This window comes from Acipenser ruthenus, chromosome 18, assembly GCF_902713425.1.
Source record: "Acipenser ruthenus chromosome 18, fAciRut3.2 maternal haplotype, whole genome shotgun sequence".
Taxonomy (NCBI): domain Eukaryota; kingdom Metazoa; phylum Chordata; class Actinopteri; order Acipenseriformes; family Acipenseridae; genus Acipenser; species Acipenser ruthenus.
In genome coordinates this window covers 28,650,805-28,669,620 of record NC_081206.1, presented here as the reverse complement: position 1 = coordinate 28,669,620, position 18,816 = coordinate 28,650,805, and the positions used below count along the sequence as shown (strand labels likewise).

The 18,816-nt window shown below is 41.6% G+C and overlaps 1 protein-coding gene across 3 annotated transcripts; it reads right to left on the bottom strand.

Moving 5' to 3' along the window:
• Positions 1–263: 263 nt before the first annotated feature.
• LOC117430625 (ribosomal protein S6 kinase-like 1) lies at positions 264–16,986 on the bottom strand. Of its 3 annotated transcripts, none has more exons than XM_058991844.1 (11): positions 16,835–16,986; positions 13,840–14,222; positions 12,948–13,072; positions 12,342–12,440; positions 11,027–11,074; positions 10,269–10,401; positions 8,481–9,947; positions 8,042–8,131; positions 7,319–7,401; positions 6,399–6,494; positions 264–5,952 (listed from the first exon to the last, which is right to left on the bottom strand). In XM_058991844.1, exons 2-11 carry the CDS (start codon positions 14,000–14,002, stop codon positions 5,842–5,844), a joined length of 2,415 nt encoding a protein of 804 aa, XP_058847827.1. In that variant the 5' UTR covers positions 14,003–14,222; positions 16,835–16,986; the 3' UTR covers positions 264–5,841. The 3 variants fall into 3 exon arrangements, with proteins under 3 accessions (XP_058847827.1, XP_058847826.1, XP_058847828.1); XM_058991843.1 differs by lacking the exon at positions 16,835–16,986 and adding an exon at positions 15,631–15,763; XM_058991845.1 differs by lacking the exon at positions 16,835–16,986 and adding an exon at positions 15,631–15,763 and having other exon boundaries at positions 13,867–14,222.
• Between the last annotated feature and the right edge of the window lie 1,830 nt (positions 16,987–18,816).

Below are 18,816 nucleotides of genomic sequence, written 5' to 3'. Positions count from 1 at the left end.
AATCCAATCAAGCATTGACTTTTTGTGCATCTCCCAAAAGGTGTTCTGAGCTGAAATGAAACACTTTTATATTAATGGAAAAAATGACATGCAATGATAGAAATATGAAAATATAAATCCCCCCCCCCCCCCCTCATGATCATTCTACACTCTTTAGTGCAACCATCCCAAAGGGTGAGTTGAGCTGTCTGTGCACCCATAGATTCTACATACACTTGTTAAGAATCCAGATAATGAAATCACTGATTGAGTCTTTAGACTGCTTATACCTTAACATTTTAATAATAAAGGGTCAAGTGTTCCCAGCTGCACAGGGGCTCTCTAATACTTCGTTTACTTTTATAATCGCAGCACACAATGGCTTCTAATAGACATCTTTGTTTCATTGCCAGAGCCCACACAAACAATGCAATCTAGAGGAAAACATAGAATTAATTAGTCACACAAAAACACGAATGTTACATTACCATAAGAATAGAGGAGACTATAATAGATAAATGGCCCCAACAACATCATTCAGCTTTTTTGCTGCCACACAAGATTCCATTAGCAAGAAAGGGATGATTTTAATAGTATTTCACAAGGTGCATCAATATCTGTGTCCCTTTTTTAAAATGCTGTTTCTTTAAAAAATTGGCACAAGATGGGAATATCAAATCAGGTAGCAGAATAGGATATTTGTCCTTTTAGTCTTTGTATGGAGATAGATGAAAGCTGAAAGAATAGAAACGGGCAAATTACAAAAGATGGCAAATGGTTTTCATTACCCACTTCAGAGATTGGATTTCCCTAAATTATTCATGTGCCATTTCAACCTTTTTCAAAAAAATCTGTTGCTGTTTTCATGGGCCCGCTAGAATCGTGAGGTTTCAGGTGAAGTATTAATAAAATACTTACTTATAGCAATAATGTGTATTATGCATTATGTTTTAAATATATTGCATAACTGATTTTCTTGTCACTGTTGTGTGCATTGTTTTGCAGTTTCATGTCTAAAAAGTACATAAGACTTGTAGTATGAATAAAAGATCTGAAATTGTACAGATAAGCCTGCCTTTTGATAATGTATCAGATCACAAACTGTGCATACATATGCATATTTTTTAAGGGAAAGGAATTTGAAATGTTTTTTCCCCCCCCCAAGTGCCTTGTATCCTCAAAATGTTTCACTTCTCAGGAATTCTCCCAAGAATTAAAATGAGGAACTGCCTCCATATTTTTGGGCCCCACTGTATTTTGAAGCTGGTTTAATAAACTGGGACAAGGCTGGAAATCATGTTGCTGCTGAAGATGACCATTCACAGAGCTATATTAGTTTGGAAGTCATGGGAAATCCCTCTTTAAGTACATGGCATAGAATGTGGCAAAAGAAAAGTAAGTACAGAATAGAATGTGTCCAGAAATAAAAAAAAAAGCATAGATATCACAGCCCTTTGCTTCTTTGACTCATTTCTTGCCAAATTATACATGCATACTCTTTCTTCACACAGTAAAACCAATAATAAAACTAGGTTATAATAAAAAGCTTATACAGTAACATCTCTGTGCACAAAATAAACTGGCACAGCTCATACTGAAATAAAAGTACCTGCGTCTTATAATTTCACTAAAAGGGTCTGTTTATTCTAACAGATTTTTCTGAACAAAAATTTTAATTTTTCAGAAAAAAAAACACAAATGCACTTAGTTACTTTGCAGACTCCCAACAAACAATAACATTTTATCCTTACAAAATGTGCCTAAGTGTTTACAAAATACATTTGCTGAACATAAGGACTACATGTTTTGTTGTCAAGATTAGACCATCAGACAGAGCTCGTGCACCTGATCCCCATTTAAGAATAACCATATTGTTATTAAAATAACCTTTAAGTATGCATGCTGTAGAGAAGCAACATTTACTCAAAACAAAAGACTCATTCAGTATGCAAGCCTTATAAGGCCTCTTTATACTTCCTAATGGAAAAAAAAGAGCAACAATGATATCCTGCCAGAATGAAATGCAACGCTTGCTCACAAGCTATATATCTGAACAACATGAAAAGGTGGGAAGAATGGCTGAAATTAAATATTCTTTGAATGTATACTGCTGGAACAGGTAGATGTTTTTGTGTAACATTGCCTTTTATGCTCCCAACTATGATCACAGAACTTCCAATACCTTTTATTATATAATAGTCGAATGAAACCTGCTATATAATGTTATGTCAACATTTTGAATTACATACTGCTTTGTAGTTTTCCCATATACTTAACGAAAAACTGACAAATTGAAAAATGTGACATTTGTAATGCTGTAGTATTATTATTATTATTATTATTATTATTTATTTCTTAGTAGACGCCCTTATCCAGGGCGACTTACAATCGTAAGCAAATACATTTCAAGTGTAACAATACAAGCAATACAATAAGAGCAAGAAATACAATAACTGTTGTTCAAGTGTGACAAACCACAATTCAATAATACAGCAGATAATAGTGATAGTTACATCAGGATATGATTAAATAGTGATAGTTACATAAGGATATGATTAAATACAAAATACTACAGGTTAAACACTTGGCAGATTACAGTATTCTGAAGTACAGGATTAAATGCAGTAAGATAGTGGGCAGATAAGAGCAAAATAAAGCACATTTAAATGAAGGGTGATAGTGTCCCAGGATAGAGACAGGAGTTCTACAGGTGCTGTTTGAAGAGGTGAGTCTTAAGGAGGCGCCGGAATGTGGTCAGGGACTGGGCAGTCCTGACATCTGTAGGAAGGTCAATCCACCACTGCGGAGCAAGGGTGGAGAAGGAGTGGAGCGGAGAGGTCGAGTGGGGGTGTAGGGAGAGATGAGGGTCTGGAGGTAGCTGGGTGCAGTCTGGTCAAGGCATCTGTAGGCTAGTACAAGAGTCTTGAACTGGATGCGAGCGGTGATCGGGAGCCAGTGGAGCGAGGCAGAGAGAACACCAGGCGGGCAGCAGAGTTCTGGATGAGCTGGAGCGGACGGGTGGCAGACGCAGGGAGGCCAGCCAGGAGGGAGTTGCAGTAGTCTAGGCGGGAGAGTACCATGGCCTGGACCAGGAGCTGGGTAGCATAGTTGGTGAGGAAGGGTCGGATTCTTCGGATGTTGCTCAGGAAGAATCGGCAAGTGCGTGCCAAAGTGGAGATGTGCTGGGAATAAGAGAGGCAGGGGTCCAGGGTGACTCCAAGGTTCTTAGCGGAGGAAGAGGGAGAGAGTGTGGTAGATTCCAGAGGAACAGAGATAGAGAGATCAGAGGAGGGGGAGGAGGAGGGAAAGAAGGTCAGATTTAGAGAGGTTGAGTTTGAGGTGATGCGAGTGCATCCAGGAGAAAATAGCAGACAGACAGGTAGAGATACGGGAGGAGATGGTGGAGTCAGAGGTGGGGAAGGAAAGGAAAATCTGAGCATCATCAGCATAGAAATGGTATGAGAAACCATAGGATGCGATGAGGGGGCCCAGGGAGCGGGTGTAGAGAGAGAACAGGAGAGGACCCAAGACTGACCCTTGGGGGACTCCAGTTAAGAGAAGGTGAGGTGTGGAGGTTGCTCCACGCCAGGTATTACTATTATGGTTTTCGGTAGCATAAGGAATAAAACATTTTATTCTGTGTAGAGCTATGAGTTTGGTAGGAGTCTAATTTCAGGCTGGAGAAAACCGGTATTTAAGACTCCCATTGTGGGAATCTAAGGGGTACAGATCTCTTATGGTAACAAGGTCTATGCTATGGACGTGAGAGTGCTATCAGCTAATGTGACACAGGTGTAAACCAAAACCAGGTGTTTTAAGAGTATGGATTCTATAGGATTAAGACTGTGCATGTTCAGAGCCAAATGAAACACAGCTATATAAGCTTAGAGGAGACCAGATTTCAGTGAGTTGCCCGGGTGAAATGGACTAAGCATCTTCCTTGAACCCGTCTGAAAGGGTCTTCTCAGTTAAGAGGTGATATGACATCATTAGTATTCTGACTGCAAGTTAGGTGACTACCATTATTCGAATACAAGAATGGGTTGCAATAATTGTGATGTTTGGGTATCTTGAATAACCAATGGATGTAAACAAATGTAATCGTGTAGTGACTATATCACCTGTTAATCTTTCATGAATCAATAAACAGTGTACTTTGAATCATTATAAAAGTAGAATGGTCTCTTTCATTAATAATAAACAAAACTCACACACCCTACCGTAGTTTATGATGCTGTACTTTAAAATTACATTTCAATGCCATGTGCCCATCTGATTTAAATAAGCACACTTCTGGTCATTTATCTCTATACTGGCCAAATTCTACAAGTACGTTTCTGAGCATCCATACTTGGTTTGCATCTTTTACTTCATTTTGGAGGCAAGGGGACTAAAACCTTACTGAAACTCTTCCAGTTTATTTTTAAAACCCAACTCTGAGCTTCTAATCTACCTATAATTGACCTTCATAGATGCATGCCTCTGTCCTTCAGTGCATTTTTCAGTGTTAAACAGAAAACAAATAGTTTATAAAAATACAGCCATTGAATGGCTAATAAAAGTGAACAGCTGTTCCATCACACATACAATTACATAAACAACATAAACTAGCAAGTGAGTCATGCGTGCCTGACAGAAGACAAACACCAGCGCTTTCTCCTGACATTTCAAATGTGCCGCAGTGCACACAATACATTGGCTCAACAAAGCCTCTTAGTGGCTAGGACACACACTTGTGAAGATGTACTCTACATTACATCTACTTCCCCCAACTCACAGCCTCTAAAGTGGACTCCGCATAGAGCAAAATGGTCTGTCCAATAAAACATTTTCACAATACACTGGGTGGTAAAAGTGCGTCTAGATTTTTAATATGATTATCCTAGCAGGCGTGGAACAACCCTTTAATAATATCTATCTGACAAGGTCATTTTGAACTGTAAGGAATATCTTAGTTGTTCCCTTATATAGGCAACAACAAAAAAAGTTTGAACAGGGGTTCCACTGCCTTTGAAGTTATACTTTCTGATCTATAGACTCGTCAATAACATAAACACACGTGTAATTGCTATTTCATTCCTTTAATTACATCTTGGTGATACAGTGTGTTATAAATTGTTATTGTAAGGTTTGTCAGTTCATACGTTAGATGCTTGTAAAACAAAAACAACCGCGCACCATTCTACCCAGGAAGGGTTCTGAAGCCCCTCCCCATTGCATGCTCCACTTTACCAGCTCTATACAATAAAGCATCATCCCAGGCAAGACGGGGAGAACCTTAGATCAGCTTAAATAACAATGGAGGCTGCAGATAAAAGATTAAAAAAACAGATTAAAAAACACTATTTTTGACACTTTGACGTTGCTTCATATTGTGAGGTTGTAATATAATGAATTATCTGAGCTATCCCTGGTAAAAAGAGTCTTCTCGGATTAATAATTCCTATACTGGGTGATCAAAAGGTATTGAAAGTTGGTGTGTTGCTGGTTGACATACAAGGGTAAAAAAAAAAAATTAGAATGCCTGTGACATCGTTGAATATCCATGGTAGTGTTTTGGTGTTTGACCGCACCCCATTGCAGGCAGTACGCAATACCATGCTGTTGTTCCCCATTCTGAAATTGGTCGGATTCCATTTCTGAAACATTCTTTTATGCGCCATTTGCATTTCTCATTCTATTAACCATCACTTAATCATAAGCTTGAACTCATGGCCCTGGTGCTCAGATACCTGGCTACATTTTATATTTCATTTCCAGCTGCCAGTTCAGGGGATTCTAGTGGTCTATTGGGCTCTGTGTTCCTTTGCCCCTTCATCAGTGCAAATGTGTTGGGTCCTGTGGGTCCTCTCTCGCTGAGGGTTACCCACTCAGCTTCTGCCAGGGGACAGTGCTGAAAAACGGATGGCCCTTGATGTCGCTCACACCCCCTCCTCCAGAGCCCAGCCGGTACCCAGCATCGAACTGCAGGAGCTGGAGACGCATGCGGAGCATAACAGCACAGTGGGTTATTGCATGGTACAGGGCCGTACAAGACAGTACGGGACAGAAATGTATTGTCTAGATCAATTTTCAAAATACAGATGATTCTCATGTAAAGTAATACAACTAAGGGGAGGGGTCTGTGTTGCCTTTCTTCTCACTCCGACCCTTTGCTTTCTAAATATCTTGGTATCTTTGAATAGATAATCGATCTTCAAATGAGACTGTAATGAGCAATCCCATCCCACAAGTGCAGTGGTACCCCAAATATTATGCAATGAAGTCACAAAGAGTTGTATGTTAGACTATTTTCTGCATGGGAATACCAACAAATACATATGTTGCATCTCTTATACGGTCTATCATGAAACATGCACTTAATGTAAAATAATACTCAACAAACTACCAGATGAAGCCAGCGATGGCCCTTGTCTCACCTCGGTCAGCAGGGAGGCTGCTGCAGTGCTCAGGTAGTCTGGGAGGTGGAGTTGGGTGTGAGGGAGGATGCCAGAGGGGTGGCACTGCTTCAGGGACTGGGGTAGAGAGGGGGGCAGGGGAGAGGGGAGTTAGCACACAGCCTGCTGGGGGAGAACCACAGCATAGGCTACTTCAACAACATTTGTGGAGTGGACCGTGACAGAAAGCAGTTACATGCAAAGTACATGGTATTGTGGGTAGCCCTTGGATTAACAGAATGGATTTGACAGAATTGAAGTCTGGACTCTGGTGAAATGGTTTTAGACAATAGGAATAGACCAGGTAGAAGGAAACCAACAATATCCACACATGCATGAATGAAACATGAACTTTTAGTGGATTTCCGCAGCACACTGACTGATAACATCTGACACAACACTATCAACAGTGGACTGCATCGTGAGCTATTTGAGTAAGGAAGTTCAACTAGAGTGCTGTCACACTGCATACAGCAAATGTAAATTTGTAAAGTCATTTTGAAAGTGATAATGACACATTTACTGCCATATACTGTATGAATAGGTTTGGTATGAATAGGAGGCTGTGTGGTCCAGTGGTTAAAGAAAAGGGCTTGTAACCAGAAGGTCCCCGGTTCAAATCCCACCTCAGCCACTGACTCACTGTGTGACCCTGAGCAAGTCACTTAACCTCCTTGTGCTCCGTCTTTCGGGTGAGACGTAATTGTAAGTGACTCTGCAGCTGATGTATAGTTCACACACCCTAGTCTCTGTAAGTCGCCTTGGATAAAGGCGTCTGCTAAGTAAACAAATAATATGAAAGTTAAGAGTCCTACTGGTAGAAAATGTATACAACGGGGTACGATATTACAATGTAATAGCAGAGCAAAAGAAGCATAACATTAAAAAAACTGTTTATTTACCATTCCAGTAAGGAGCTCATACAACAAAGCACCCAAGCTCCACCAATCACAGGCTTCCGTGACTTCACAAACACCACCCACTTCTGAAATGAAAAACATTTTTTTTTTTTTTTTAATGATTCTAAAGGTAGCACACACCTCTTGCCCAGAGGGGAACAGGTTCCAAACGTTATGAGGGAATGACCGGGACACACAAACACCAATGTAAGTGTTAAAAAGAAGCAAGACTATCCCAATGCCCTTTCTTCATTATTATTATTATTATTATTTATTTCTTAGCAGACGCCCTTATCCAGGGCGACTTACAATCGCAAGCAAATACAAATACATTCAAGTGTTACAATATAAGTCATACAATAAGAACAAGAAATACAATAATTCATCCTTTCAAAAACATAAGACTGCTCTGCACTTTGCATCTCAAAGAGGGCTGCAGCAGGAAACCCAATTATGTGCAATGTTGTATCATTATTACACCACTAGATGGCACTGTGTTCATTCGTAGTCATCTGTATGAAGGTTATCCTGCTGCCATATCAGTGTCAGAGGGCTTTTTCTTTCAATATTTCTTTTTAGCTTTCCATCAATCTATATATATATATATATATATATATATATATATATATATATATATATATTATTTACATAACGTTAACTATAGTTTAGAGTTCATCATGAATTCAGCATCTGTCAGATGTATCTTCCTGAGGGAGCTTGTATTACCTGGTGCACAGTACATGTCTTCCATTGCTTTGGGGCTGGTCTGGGATTGAACTTCACCCCACTGGCCAAAGTATGTTAAGCGAACCCGTCCTAAAAAAACAAAACAAGAAAAAAAAAAACAGGAGACTTTCAAAACAGTCTATGCATGTTTTGTTTTTTTAAACATTTACAATTTTAGGAAGTTGATAAGAATTAAAATCATATCCTTTAAAAAAATATAAATAAATACAGTATTATGCAAAGTAATGAAGTACTACTATTGTATTCTATACTATTTTAATTTGAACAGTGTTTTAACTCATTTTAAAGTGTGACTTATACCTGCTGCTCCGATAAGGGAGTTATATATTTCACTGGGCACACAAAACAGATTGTACACTTAAAGGCTTGCTGTGGTCCTGCAAGATCCATCTACACACATCATCTACCGGGTACTGACCACAGCTATCCAGCAGTAAGTTCTTGGGATTCAGGTCCCTGCACACAATCCCCTGCTCATGAAGGCTTTCCAAAGCCAACAGAATCTGGGCCACCCACAGCCGGGCCTGGTCTTCAGAGAGGCCCCTGGGGCCTGGCTTGGGCCTTTCAGCGGTCTGCCTGGAGGGGAAATTCGGCAGCAGACACCAACCGTCCACTTCAATGTGCAAATCGGACGCAGGCGACAGGCTGCTGCTACAGTATCCGTTCTTACAAAGCTGAGATGCTTTGGATCCAGCTCCAGCTCCTCTCGAGTCACACAGGAGCACCTCTACCTGCCCGGTCATTGGGAAGGCCCCGCTCTCTCTGTTCAGAGGGCTTAACAGTTCCCAGTCCTCTTTCTCCTCCTGGCCCTTGGCCTTGGTCGAGGTCACCTGGAGGTCCTTTACACTGGGGATTACTGGGTCCTGGTCTGTAGAGACCTGGTTAGCAGCACTTAAATTGTGAACGGGAACCTTCATCAGGCACTGCCCGTTCCCTGAGGACGCACCTATCATTATGCTTGCTGAATCCACATTAGAAGAGTCTATTCTAATGGGTGTTGAGTTTTCCAATGCCCCTGCAGAATCACTAGTCCCTTCTGTCCTTTCCTGTTGGTTGGCAGCAGTGTTACTCAAGTTCTCTCTCCCCTCCTCATCCTGCACTGCAAGGTATTGGCCTGCTACTGCAGCAGGCCTCCTGGCTGTACTAGAGACTTTGGAAGTGCCTTCAGTGGCCAACGCACCGCGGCCACCTTCCATCCAAGTTTGCACAGGGGGGTCTGAGAAATCCTCCACCAGTTTCAATGTCACGCTCTCACACACCAACTGGCTTTCACATGCCGTCTCAGAACCTGAGCTTTGTACTGACGTTTCAGTTGCTTGAGGTACCTCATTTGCCAGATGGTTAGTATTTACAGCCCTGCATTTATTACATTCAGTACAAAGTTCAGTGCTTATCAGATTGCTTGGAGCAACTTTCAGTGCCCCATTAGGTTTGTCTCTGGTGTTCACATCTGGTTGGTGGGCAATATATTCCTGAGGTTCTAACAGGTTGCTCTGGTTCCTATGGAATTGTTCTTTGCTGTTTGCTGGTACAGAATCAGTCTTCATTACCATTCCAGTATAGCATTCTGAGCAAAGACAATGTTGGGAGTGCTCATTCATTTTATTATGTTTGCTGCAGAGCAGACACCCAGCATCTCCAGTGCTGAAGCCCTCCGACTGGCCTTCTGTCCGGGGTTCTGTGTCAGAATAGTGCACCAAGTCCTCTGTAATTCCTGTCATTTTGTTTGGTGTTACTTTGCAGCTTTCCTCAAAATCAAACCTCAGCGTTGGTGTGGTGTAGCTGTTCTTCAGCTTAATCTTTCTGCGAGAGGGACTGCAGCATTCAGGGTACTCTTTCACCCTCTCAGTGCTGGCTTTGTGAATCTGAGAAAAGAGTCTCACACCTAAATGGAGCAAGAGAAACAAAAAGAAAGTCACACAGCAGACATCGTTCTTAAACTTAGAGTTTATATTAAAGGGGCTCTGTTCATAACCCAGCAATACAAATCAAAAATACTGACAATAATTAATATGGTTAAGCCATCTTCTTATAACCATCTAAAAAGGGGGTCTTTATATAAAAAGGTGTTCCTTATATAATACAGGTGATTTCAATTGGAAATAAATGAACATTCAATAAGCTCACTACAGAAGTGGTCTTTAAATGTGGGCAGTACAGTACAGTACAGTACAGTACAGATCAGACAGTTCCCGTTTCTTCTCACCTTGTATATGTTCCAGGTGAAGGAAGACTGAATCCTCACTGACGGAGTATCTCAGAAGCCGCACCATAAACGGCACGCCCTGGGGAATTATGGTCTGGTACTCATGGCTTTTCCAGCTAGACTTGGGGAGGCTCTGGGGGAAAAAAAAAAAAATAATCATTTCTGTTGTCTTGGATACAATAAGCACCTGCCATTCAGCTGCCTTCCTTCAGCGGAATAGCAAAGACATTTGTGCAACACCTTATTTAGTCATCCAGACAGCTCATTTACGCTGAAGTGTGTGCTACAGATTGCAAGGGTTTGCCCAACCCCAATATACCCATTGCTCAGTAAAAGCCATCTGAAATCTAAGCCAACAGCTTTGTTACTCAAGTTCATCCAATCGATTGCTGAATCATACTCCCTAAGGAAGGAGAACCAATGGGTACTGTGAAGGTCAAAAGTACATTTCCTGGCATCTCTGATTAAAAATAGATGACAGGGAACTGCATCACAGGCAACAGAGGATTACAAGGTTTGTGACAAAAGCAAAATGGAACTACAAGATGATGGGGGGGGGGGGGGGGGGTAATGGAAGATTATGTGATTATATAGAGTTTCTATATATCTGCTTCTATACCTTTAAACACAATTCAAGCTGCCCTGTGAATTCTACCAGCTATACTTTAACTGTTTTTTATGTTCAAAGTTCTTCCGCATAGAACCTATTTGTTTTTTTTACAGTAACGTAACAAGTGACCCGTGGATTTGACACCTACTTTGACAACAAAAATCTCCTTTGTGGTTGGGTTCTGGACCATGAGCACCTAAGAAAGAAACAAAGAGTATACGGTATGATTTTAAAGAGGTGAAAGCATGTTCCTGTTACTCTAAAACGATTTGACTTCACGGACAGTCATGAGTATAAAGAAGGTATGTCAAACGAACCTAAAAGCTTTGAAAGAGAGATCTGAAATGGTGATCCAATCCTGGCTTCCTCTAAATCATTTCTACCAGTAATAATATTAGTTACAACACAACCCAAACAGGTGCTTCCTGTGTCTTTTCTCAGACTTAATTACCACCACTAGTGCTTCTCCTGTGTCCATGAAGCCGACCCCACAGAATTAAAATGCAAAGCCTCACCATACACTGGAATCTTTAACACACATTAGTTTTAGACTGCATCCATTACATGTTACAAGTTACCATTTATTTCACACAGGTGTCCATTAGATGCGCTGCCTGTGTAATCCCTGTGTCTACAGTAAAGACTACATAACAGACTGCACAAAGCTCTTTTGTGAACCTCGTGTTTCAGTTTGGAGGATGCTGATCTCCAGTCTTTCAGCAGGCTGCGTCTCAGGGGGGTTGTCATGCTGGTTTAGCCCAGATTTCCTCCAGCGGTTCCCATGAGTGTATTGTTAAACCCAGATGATTTGTTCAATGCTCAGGATAGGCAACCAGTCTGAATCACCATGCAACACTACAGACAGCACTGAGTCAATGCACAAACAAGTACGGAATGACAGAATGTGAAGGCAGTGGTTATACAATGCCAAGCAAACCCTCTAAAATACAGCAGCTTTATGTTTCTGTGTTGAAGTAGCATTAATTTGTGCCACTTGTACAGCAATAAAGCCTCATGTATATCCCTGTAAAAAGAGATATATTAAACACATGTCCATCCCTTTTTTTAAATTAGCCCTCATTTTTACTTAATTTCCAGTAGTAAATGTGACATCAAAGTGCAGTCCTGTGACACGAGTCCACAGCTGCTAGCAACTGACCGAGTTGGAAACTCCTGCAACAGTTCCTCATCACTGATCTGTTTCTTAAGAATTCTAATGAACCACGGCAAGATTTCAAAACACAATACAGTTTTGCATAAAAGACTTCCACTATTAAACGCCACTTTTTTCATCAAAGCTTGAATCTTGAGATTTATGAATTGCCTTTATTTCTCTTGCCTGACCATCCTGTGCATCTGTGTGGTTTTCAAATTGAACCAAAAAAAAAAAAAAAATCCAATAACCTTTTGTTTAATCGAGCAGCTTGGTTCGGTTCACGGTACTGTGGCTTTTCATGAGTTACCTTGTCAATGACCCCAGTGACCTTATACATCTTCAGGTCTTCCACGGGTGAGCTGAGGATTCGGATTGGTCGAAACCTCAGGCTACTGAATCCCTGACACTGAAAAAAGAGAGATGCATGTTTGTCACTGAAGCGAGCGACACATATTACACTGGTAAACTGTAAAACTATCAGTTACTCCACTTGATGCCCGAATTGCCTATGAATACTGTCAGAATGAATGCTTTTGGATGTTTCATTGTGTATTAAAGAACTGGACTCCGGTCACAAAAATAGTCTTGAAGCTGCTACCAATGGATGCAGTGTCTTTAGGCTGTGACACTGGGTACTGGATTTGGCCATACCACAGGCACAAAAAAGAAAGGGTGGGCTAATCCACTGATGTCAGCAGTGACTGACTTAAATACTGCCGCCCTTCAGACAGAATCCCCTGCCCTGTTAAGTGTCTGATTCTCATTACCTTGGCACACACATTTTAATGATCTCAGTGGTGGTATTTACATCTGCTGAACAGACCCCTGATTCCCTTTATATTCAAGTGATTTAACATGGCAAACATGCTGCATATGAACTGCCAGGGACAGCACTGAGAAGCGTTGCCCATACCCCGGATTTGGAGTCTGTCCTCCGTAGACTCCCCTGTAGGTGCGAGTTGAAGATTTCCTCGGCTCGTTTCAGGTACTGGGTGGTCTTCCGTTTCACTGCTTCCCTGCGCTCCTTGTTCGGGTCAACTGCAATGGATCAAGAGAAATAAATAGTTCTTTCCTTGAGCTGCCAGAAGCACGCAGTGTTAGCCAGGGCATCCTCTTGGTGGTCCAGGCATAGATACCACTTCCTACTTTTCTACCTTTCAGAATGATATATCTAGCATATGTAACAGTAATCCCAACCACAAATAATACAAAACAAGTTCTGCTTTCCTAACAAAATCTAATGACAGTTGATAGGTCACATACACGTCCCATCTGCCCAACCTCCAAAACTAAAAGGCACTCCAGGTGTGTTCTTCTTTTAATCAACATAACAGCATCTCTCCTCCAAAGAGTTTGTAAACAGGAACTGAAATGAGTCTGTGAAAAAGCATGTGATCGGTATCATTAGCATGGCCATACAGTAGGTTAAACCTTGGCAGTGAAATGGTAATCTTGCAGACAATTTAGCTTAGCGGTTTAAAACAAAGGACTAAGAGTCAAGTGAATCTGAGTTTGGATCCCTACTAGGGCAGTGACTCCCTCTGTGACTCTAGTGACGTCCCTTTCATTTCATGGTCTTTGATCCTCCCATTTTCAAAGCCTGATCCAACACAACTCTATTGATTCCTGTAATGATTTTATCACAGCTTGTGGGTCTGGGATCACAGGGACGTAATTTCTCACCATCCTCTTTTCTTCTACTCCTACAAGGTGACAGAGCAGAAGAGCTCTTTTGGAAGAGATCAAGGACAATGAAGTGATTGCTAAGTCTATCTTGAAACATCTCTATAATGAGACCCCCTTACCCCCAGAAAGCCGTTGCAACCCTGTACCTTGCACCCCCTTTAACAAGAGGTCAACCCCGTTCTTGTAGTAGTTAAATGCAGCCTCGTATTCTTCGCTGATCTCCCGGTCCAGCGCCATGCGGATCTGTTTGGCAGCGTCCACCAGGTAATCCCGCTTGGCCATGGCCGGCTTGACGTCCTGCCTGTTTGTGGAGACTCGGCTCCTGATCTGCTCCAGGTATAATCTGGCCTGGCACTAAGCCCTGCCGCGGGGGTCTGCGTCCTGCGGCTCCCCCAACACCTGGTGCATGGTGTGGGCTGGGTCATGGTACTGGCTCCAGCTGCCTCCACATTGTCACACCTTCTCTCAGGGACACCACCCACTGACAAATGAAACTCTTGATCTGCAAGTACCAAAAGAATTGAGTTTCGTTTATTTGCTTACAATACTGACCCAATGAGGAGTTGGATGGGAAGCTTGTCAAGTCAGCAGCTGGGCCAAAATATTGAATCGTCATTCTGCAAGCCATGCAAAGATACAACAATTCAATGAATTACTTACAATAAATACATTGCATTATAAAAATCGGGATACCAAGGGTTAAAAATCTCAACAGTTGTTTCTATGCAAAGTTTCGAACCTCTGGAATCATTGCTTCTCCAATCACAGTCACTGCTTCCTCATTTCTGGCTGGCAAAAGCAAAAGTTACATTGTGCTGAAACAAAAAACTCCTGTCACTGCTGAACAATCTCCTCAGTTAAGAAAACTAACATCACGGCTTATATTCACACGTTCACAGAAAATCAAAACAACGCTGGGAACCAAACAACGTGTAGTGATTTAAGACCAGAAGTGTAGTTCAGATGATTTGAATGAAAAGGCTAAGAAGGGAAATGGTCACTATGAAAGGGAGGAGGTCACTGACCCTAATTAAAATACTTCACCTACAGATAAGTGCATGAAACAAACTGGAAATAATAACAATATACTCATCTAATGTTACAAATCCACGCATTCCCCTGATTGTAACCGCATAATTGGAACTGCAGTCTGAAGAATCTTTGACAACACATTCTTATTTTGGTTCCCCAGAATATGGTCTACTTAGGACACTAGCAAATCATGAATACTTCATGAACTCTGAAACAATACACAGAGGTCAAAGCTCTGACTATAATGTCAAATAACTGTGGACAGCTCTGTGAACTGCATCTGCTGCCAACCCTTTTACTGTAGACATATTTTCAGCTTCTTTTGCCTGTTAATTTGCAACATCAGGTTTAAAATGTGCTATCCACTATGACTGGGGTTATGATTACAGATGAACTGAACCCATGATCCCTTAAGATCCTGGTGGAAAAGAGAGAATCTGGTGCTCCAGAGAATTGTTAAGATGTTTACATTTAATTTGTAGAAGGCATGGGAGGCTACCAGGAACAAGTCACACGTGAGAAACGAAATCTTCAACTGAATTGAAACTGGACAGCACTGCAGTACCTACGTAAACTCCCCCACTACTTCATCCAACCAATCGATGAACACCCGTCCCCCAAAACACTGCACTGCACCCATTCAACAAACAGACAGGCAAATAAAAAAATTACATAATAAACCTAAAGGTTGCTATGTACAGTGTGACCTTAGATTAAACCCGTTTCGTATACCTTGTTTTGAACACTGCGCAGAGTACACCCACCAATAATTACACAATCAAAATGCTTCTGCAGCAGCTCTTTAAATTAACGTCCAAAACAGCCCATTCAAATTTGATAATATTCAGCGTATTCACATCAAACATACTGTACTGTACCTTGACTGTAATGCACCGCGTGCTTATCGTGTATCTGCGCGTCTTGGAAGGATGTAGAAGCACAGAAAATCTTAGAACTGGGGGAAGGATGATAATGTGTGCTGACTTGCTGCTAGTGATGTCATTCCCTTGCCATCAGCTGAAAACAACACCCCCTGCCACCTGGGACTCCACTCAATTTAAAGAGACAGACACCATTTTTATACAGACCCCTGTATTTTTATTTTAAATACGGATATATTTTTATTCTACAGATGACTGCCAGCCCATATTGAGGACATAGCAAAAGGTAGCAATTTTTCAAATGTTTGTTTAAAAACTGAGCTTGCAAGTGGCAATGAAATAAAGTATTGCAGCAGTGCCGAAGTGTAACGTTGTGGCTTCAAGAATGGCAAAGTGACCAGCAGGGTTCAAGGGGAGGAAGGATTTGCCCCGCAGCTAATACCTCACTTTGGGGAACACTGGGATGTAACATGATCTGCTTTATTACACTTTGCTATGCTTTACTATGGGGAACTTTTATAAGGCAAAAAATCTAAGTCACATTAACTTTTGCATGGGTTCCGGTAATGTGAGTTAAATCTTTGGTAGGAAAAATTATTATTACTGAAATACCTTGACAGTATAAATAGCGCCTTTCCTGGAAAGTCGTATGAGGTCACGTGGTAATTGTGCCCCAAAGCCCTTTATTCCTAGTCGTCTCTCAGGAGCTCAGGAGCGTTCTTCATACTCACTTAAGGAGTAACCAGATGGTGCACATGGAACTTGATAGCTGCATGATGTGGTAGTGATTACATTGAAGCCTATGCTATTAAACCAGTAAGAGACGAGGCTCGTTTCGGATAGGTCATACATTGTAGTGGCAGTACAGCCACTATTCATTGTCTATAAGGTGCAGGTGCATATACTGTGGTGCATTATTAATAATTTCACATATGAGTCTGTGTGGTAGCCTGGGTGTGTCATTACAGTAGCAGAATCTTTATAAGTATAGCCTACTGCTTATGGATTGATATAACGGGCCATGCAGTACTGATGAAACATATATATATATATATATATATATATATATATATATATATATATATATATATATATATATATATACACACACACACACACACACACACACACACGCAATCAATTAAAAATGGCCTCGTCTGTGTGTAAACATAGTAATGTGGTAAATCTGGAAATGTCTTACCTCTCTGGGCAGCTTCCGCATCATAGAAATGAAAGACCTCTTGACAAGTTTCACGACACGACTACATAACCTGCAGTAGAAACGCAATTACTCCAACGCACGCCTTCTCTATGGGAACTGCACCTGCTCTCATTCAGTGTTTGCGTACCAGCGACAGGCTGACACACAAGACCACACTTCACAGCACTGCTGTGAACCACCCACACTGTACAGTACCGTACCAACACGCCACATTACCCCATACAGCGGGCAAGCATTATAGGGCGTTTCTTTTAAGCCGTAGTAAATAAATAAACAAACATCTAAATGAACCTTGTAATTTAGTTACCTCAAATTCTGTGAGGATTGGTGTGTGTGTTTTCCTTTATAATTGGTATAATTCGTAATTCACCAATAACAATACAACTCTCAAGAGTGTAACATGTAGAGAGAAGAAATGAATACAATTCAATAAAAAATAAGTCAATATGTACAATGTTTGTTTAATAAAAAGACAAGCAATATTGTTTAGTTAAATAACTTTTTCTTTTTGGAATGAGTCCAATCCACTCACTACAGAGAGATGAAGAACCATAAAAACGCCATTAGTTAATTAAGCTGCCCCCTCAGGGATATGCAGCTGACATAACTCAGCTAACCCAACACGAAATAAATCCTGCAAACCCGTCAGAAGCACACGTGAGTACCTGTGCTGCAAAAATAAATAAATAAATACCCACTACCTTCACAAGGCCTTTTAAAACAGATGATGCCATGAATGTTCTCAAGAAATAAATCCTTCCTTCATTGCTATGACAACCAGGGTCACACATTGCACAGCTCCTTTAGAACAGAGCATTAACAACGCCAGCAAGGAGCAGAATGTCCTGTACTAGTCTACAAGGTTCACTGGTTTTTACAGTAAACGGCTGATATAATATTTCCTTTGCGATTTACGATGCTATTTGACCATATCTGTTGCAAGCACAGAAATGTTATTTAGTGGGTGCTCATAATTAGGGACGCCTTGCTCGTGTCAAACTGGGATCTCCAAGTAATTTGGGTGTGGTTCATACAGTGCTGTATTTCCACTGTATTGTGTAATTTAGTCAGGTTAATTAAGGAGTCAATCAATACTAACAGGGATTCATAGGGCAAATGTATTAAGGTTAATACAATTCAAACAAGACCACCTGATTTGACTGGCTAACACAGAGGTTGCTTTCTACACCGCATATATTACGTTCTGGATCACAACAGGGTTTACATTTAGGAATGATTGGGTATAAAAAAGAATACCTCTCTTGGAATGGAAACTGTTTTAGCTTTTTCCTTTTACAGTCTTGCTTTTATGATTAGAAGCTTTGGTGGATGTTTGATGCTTATGAGCTGTCAGGGCTGGCCTGGACCTGGTCAAGCTGTTTGACGCAGGGCTAACCAGATGAGAAGAAGTGATCTCAGGTTGTGAATTTGTCTGGAATTCCCGGGCAGAGATGGGCTTGGTCCGGGAAGTAGCCCGAACCTCAGGGTGCAGGTTGGGTTGCGAGGAGGACCGGACCTTCAGTGAACTACCGGGGCGAGGTTGGATCCCAATCGGCGGGAGGTGAACATGTTCGGTGCTCATGTTCGGCACGGAGTAGCGGCTGCTGTTTGACATCACCACGTGGTGCCACGAGCTGAGGGGCGTGGCTGAGAAGTGCTGAGAGCTGCTGGAGTCCTCTGGTAACCCTGGAGATATCACCATGGAGCTGCGAGGGGTGACCGCCTCCACAGCGCTCTGGAAGGTTTGGAGCACGCGGTCGCTCTTCTGCTTCTCCTTCTTCTGACGGGATTATTGCTTCCGCAGCTGCCGCTGTTGATCCCGCATCATCAGCAAGGCCCCTGGACAACAAGGGATTATGGGAGGAGAGCGGGTCAGAACCGGAGTAGCACACAACAGTGCTCTTAGTGGTTCAGAGAGATCTGTACACATGCTTGGCAGAAAAGCCATAGTAGATACTTCA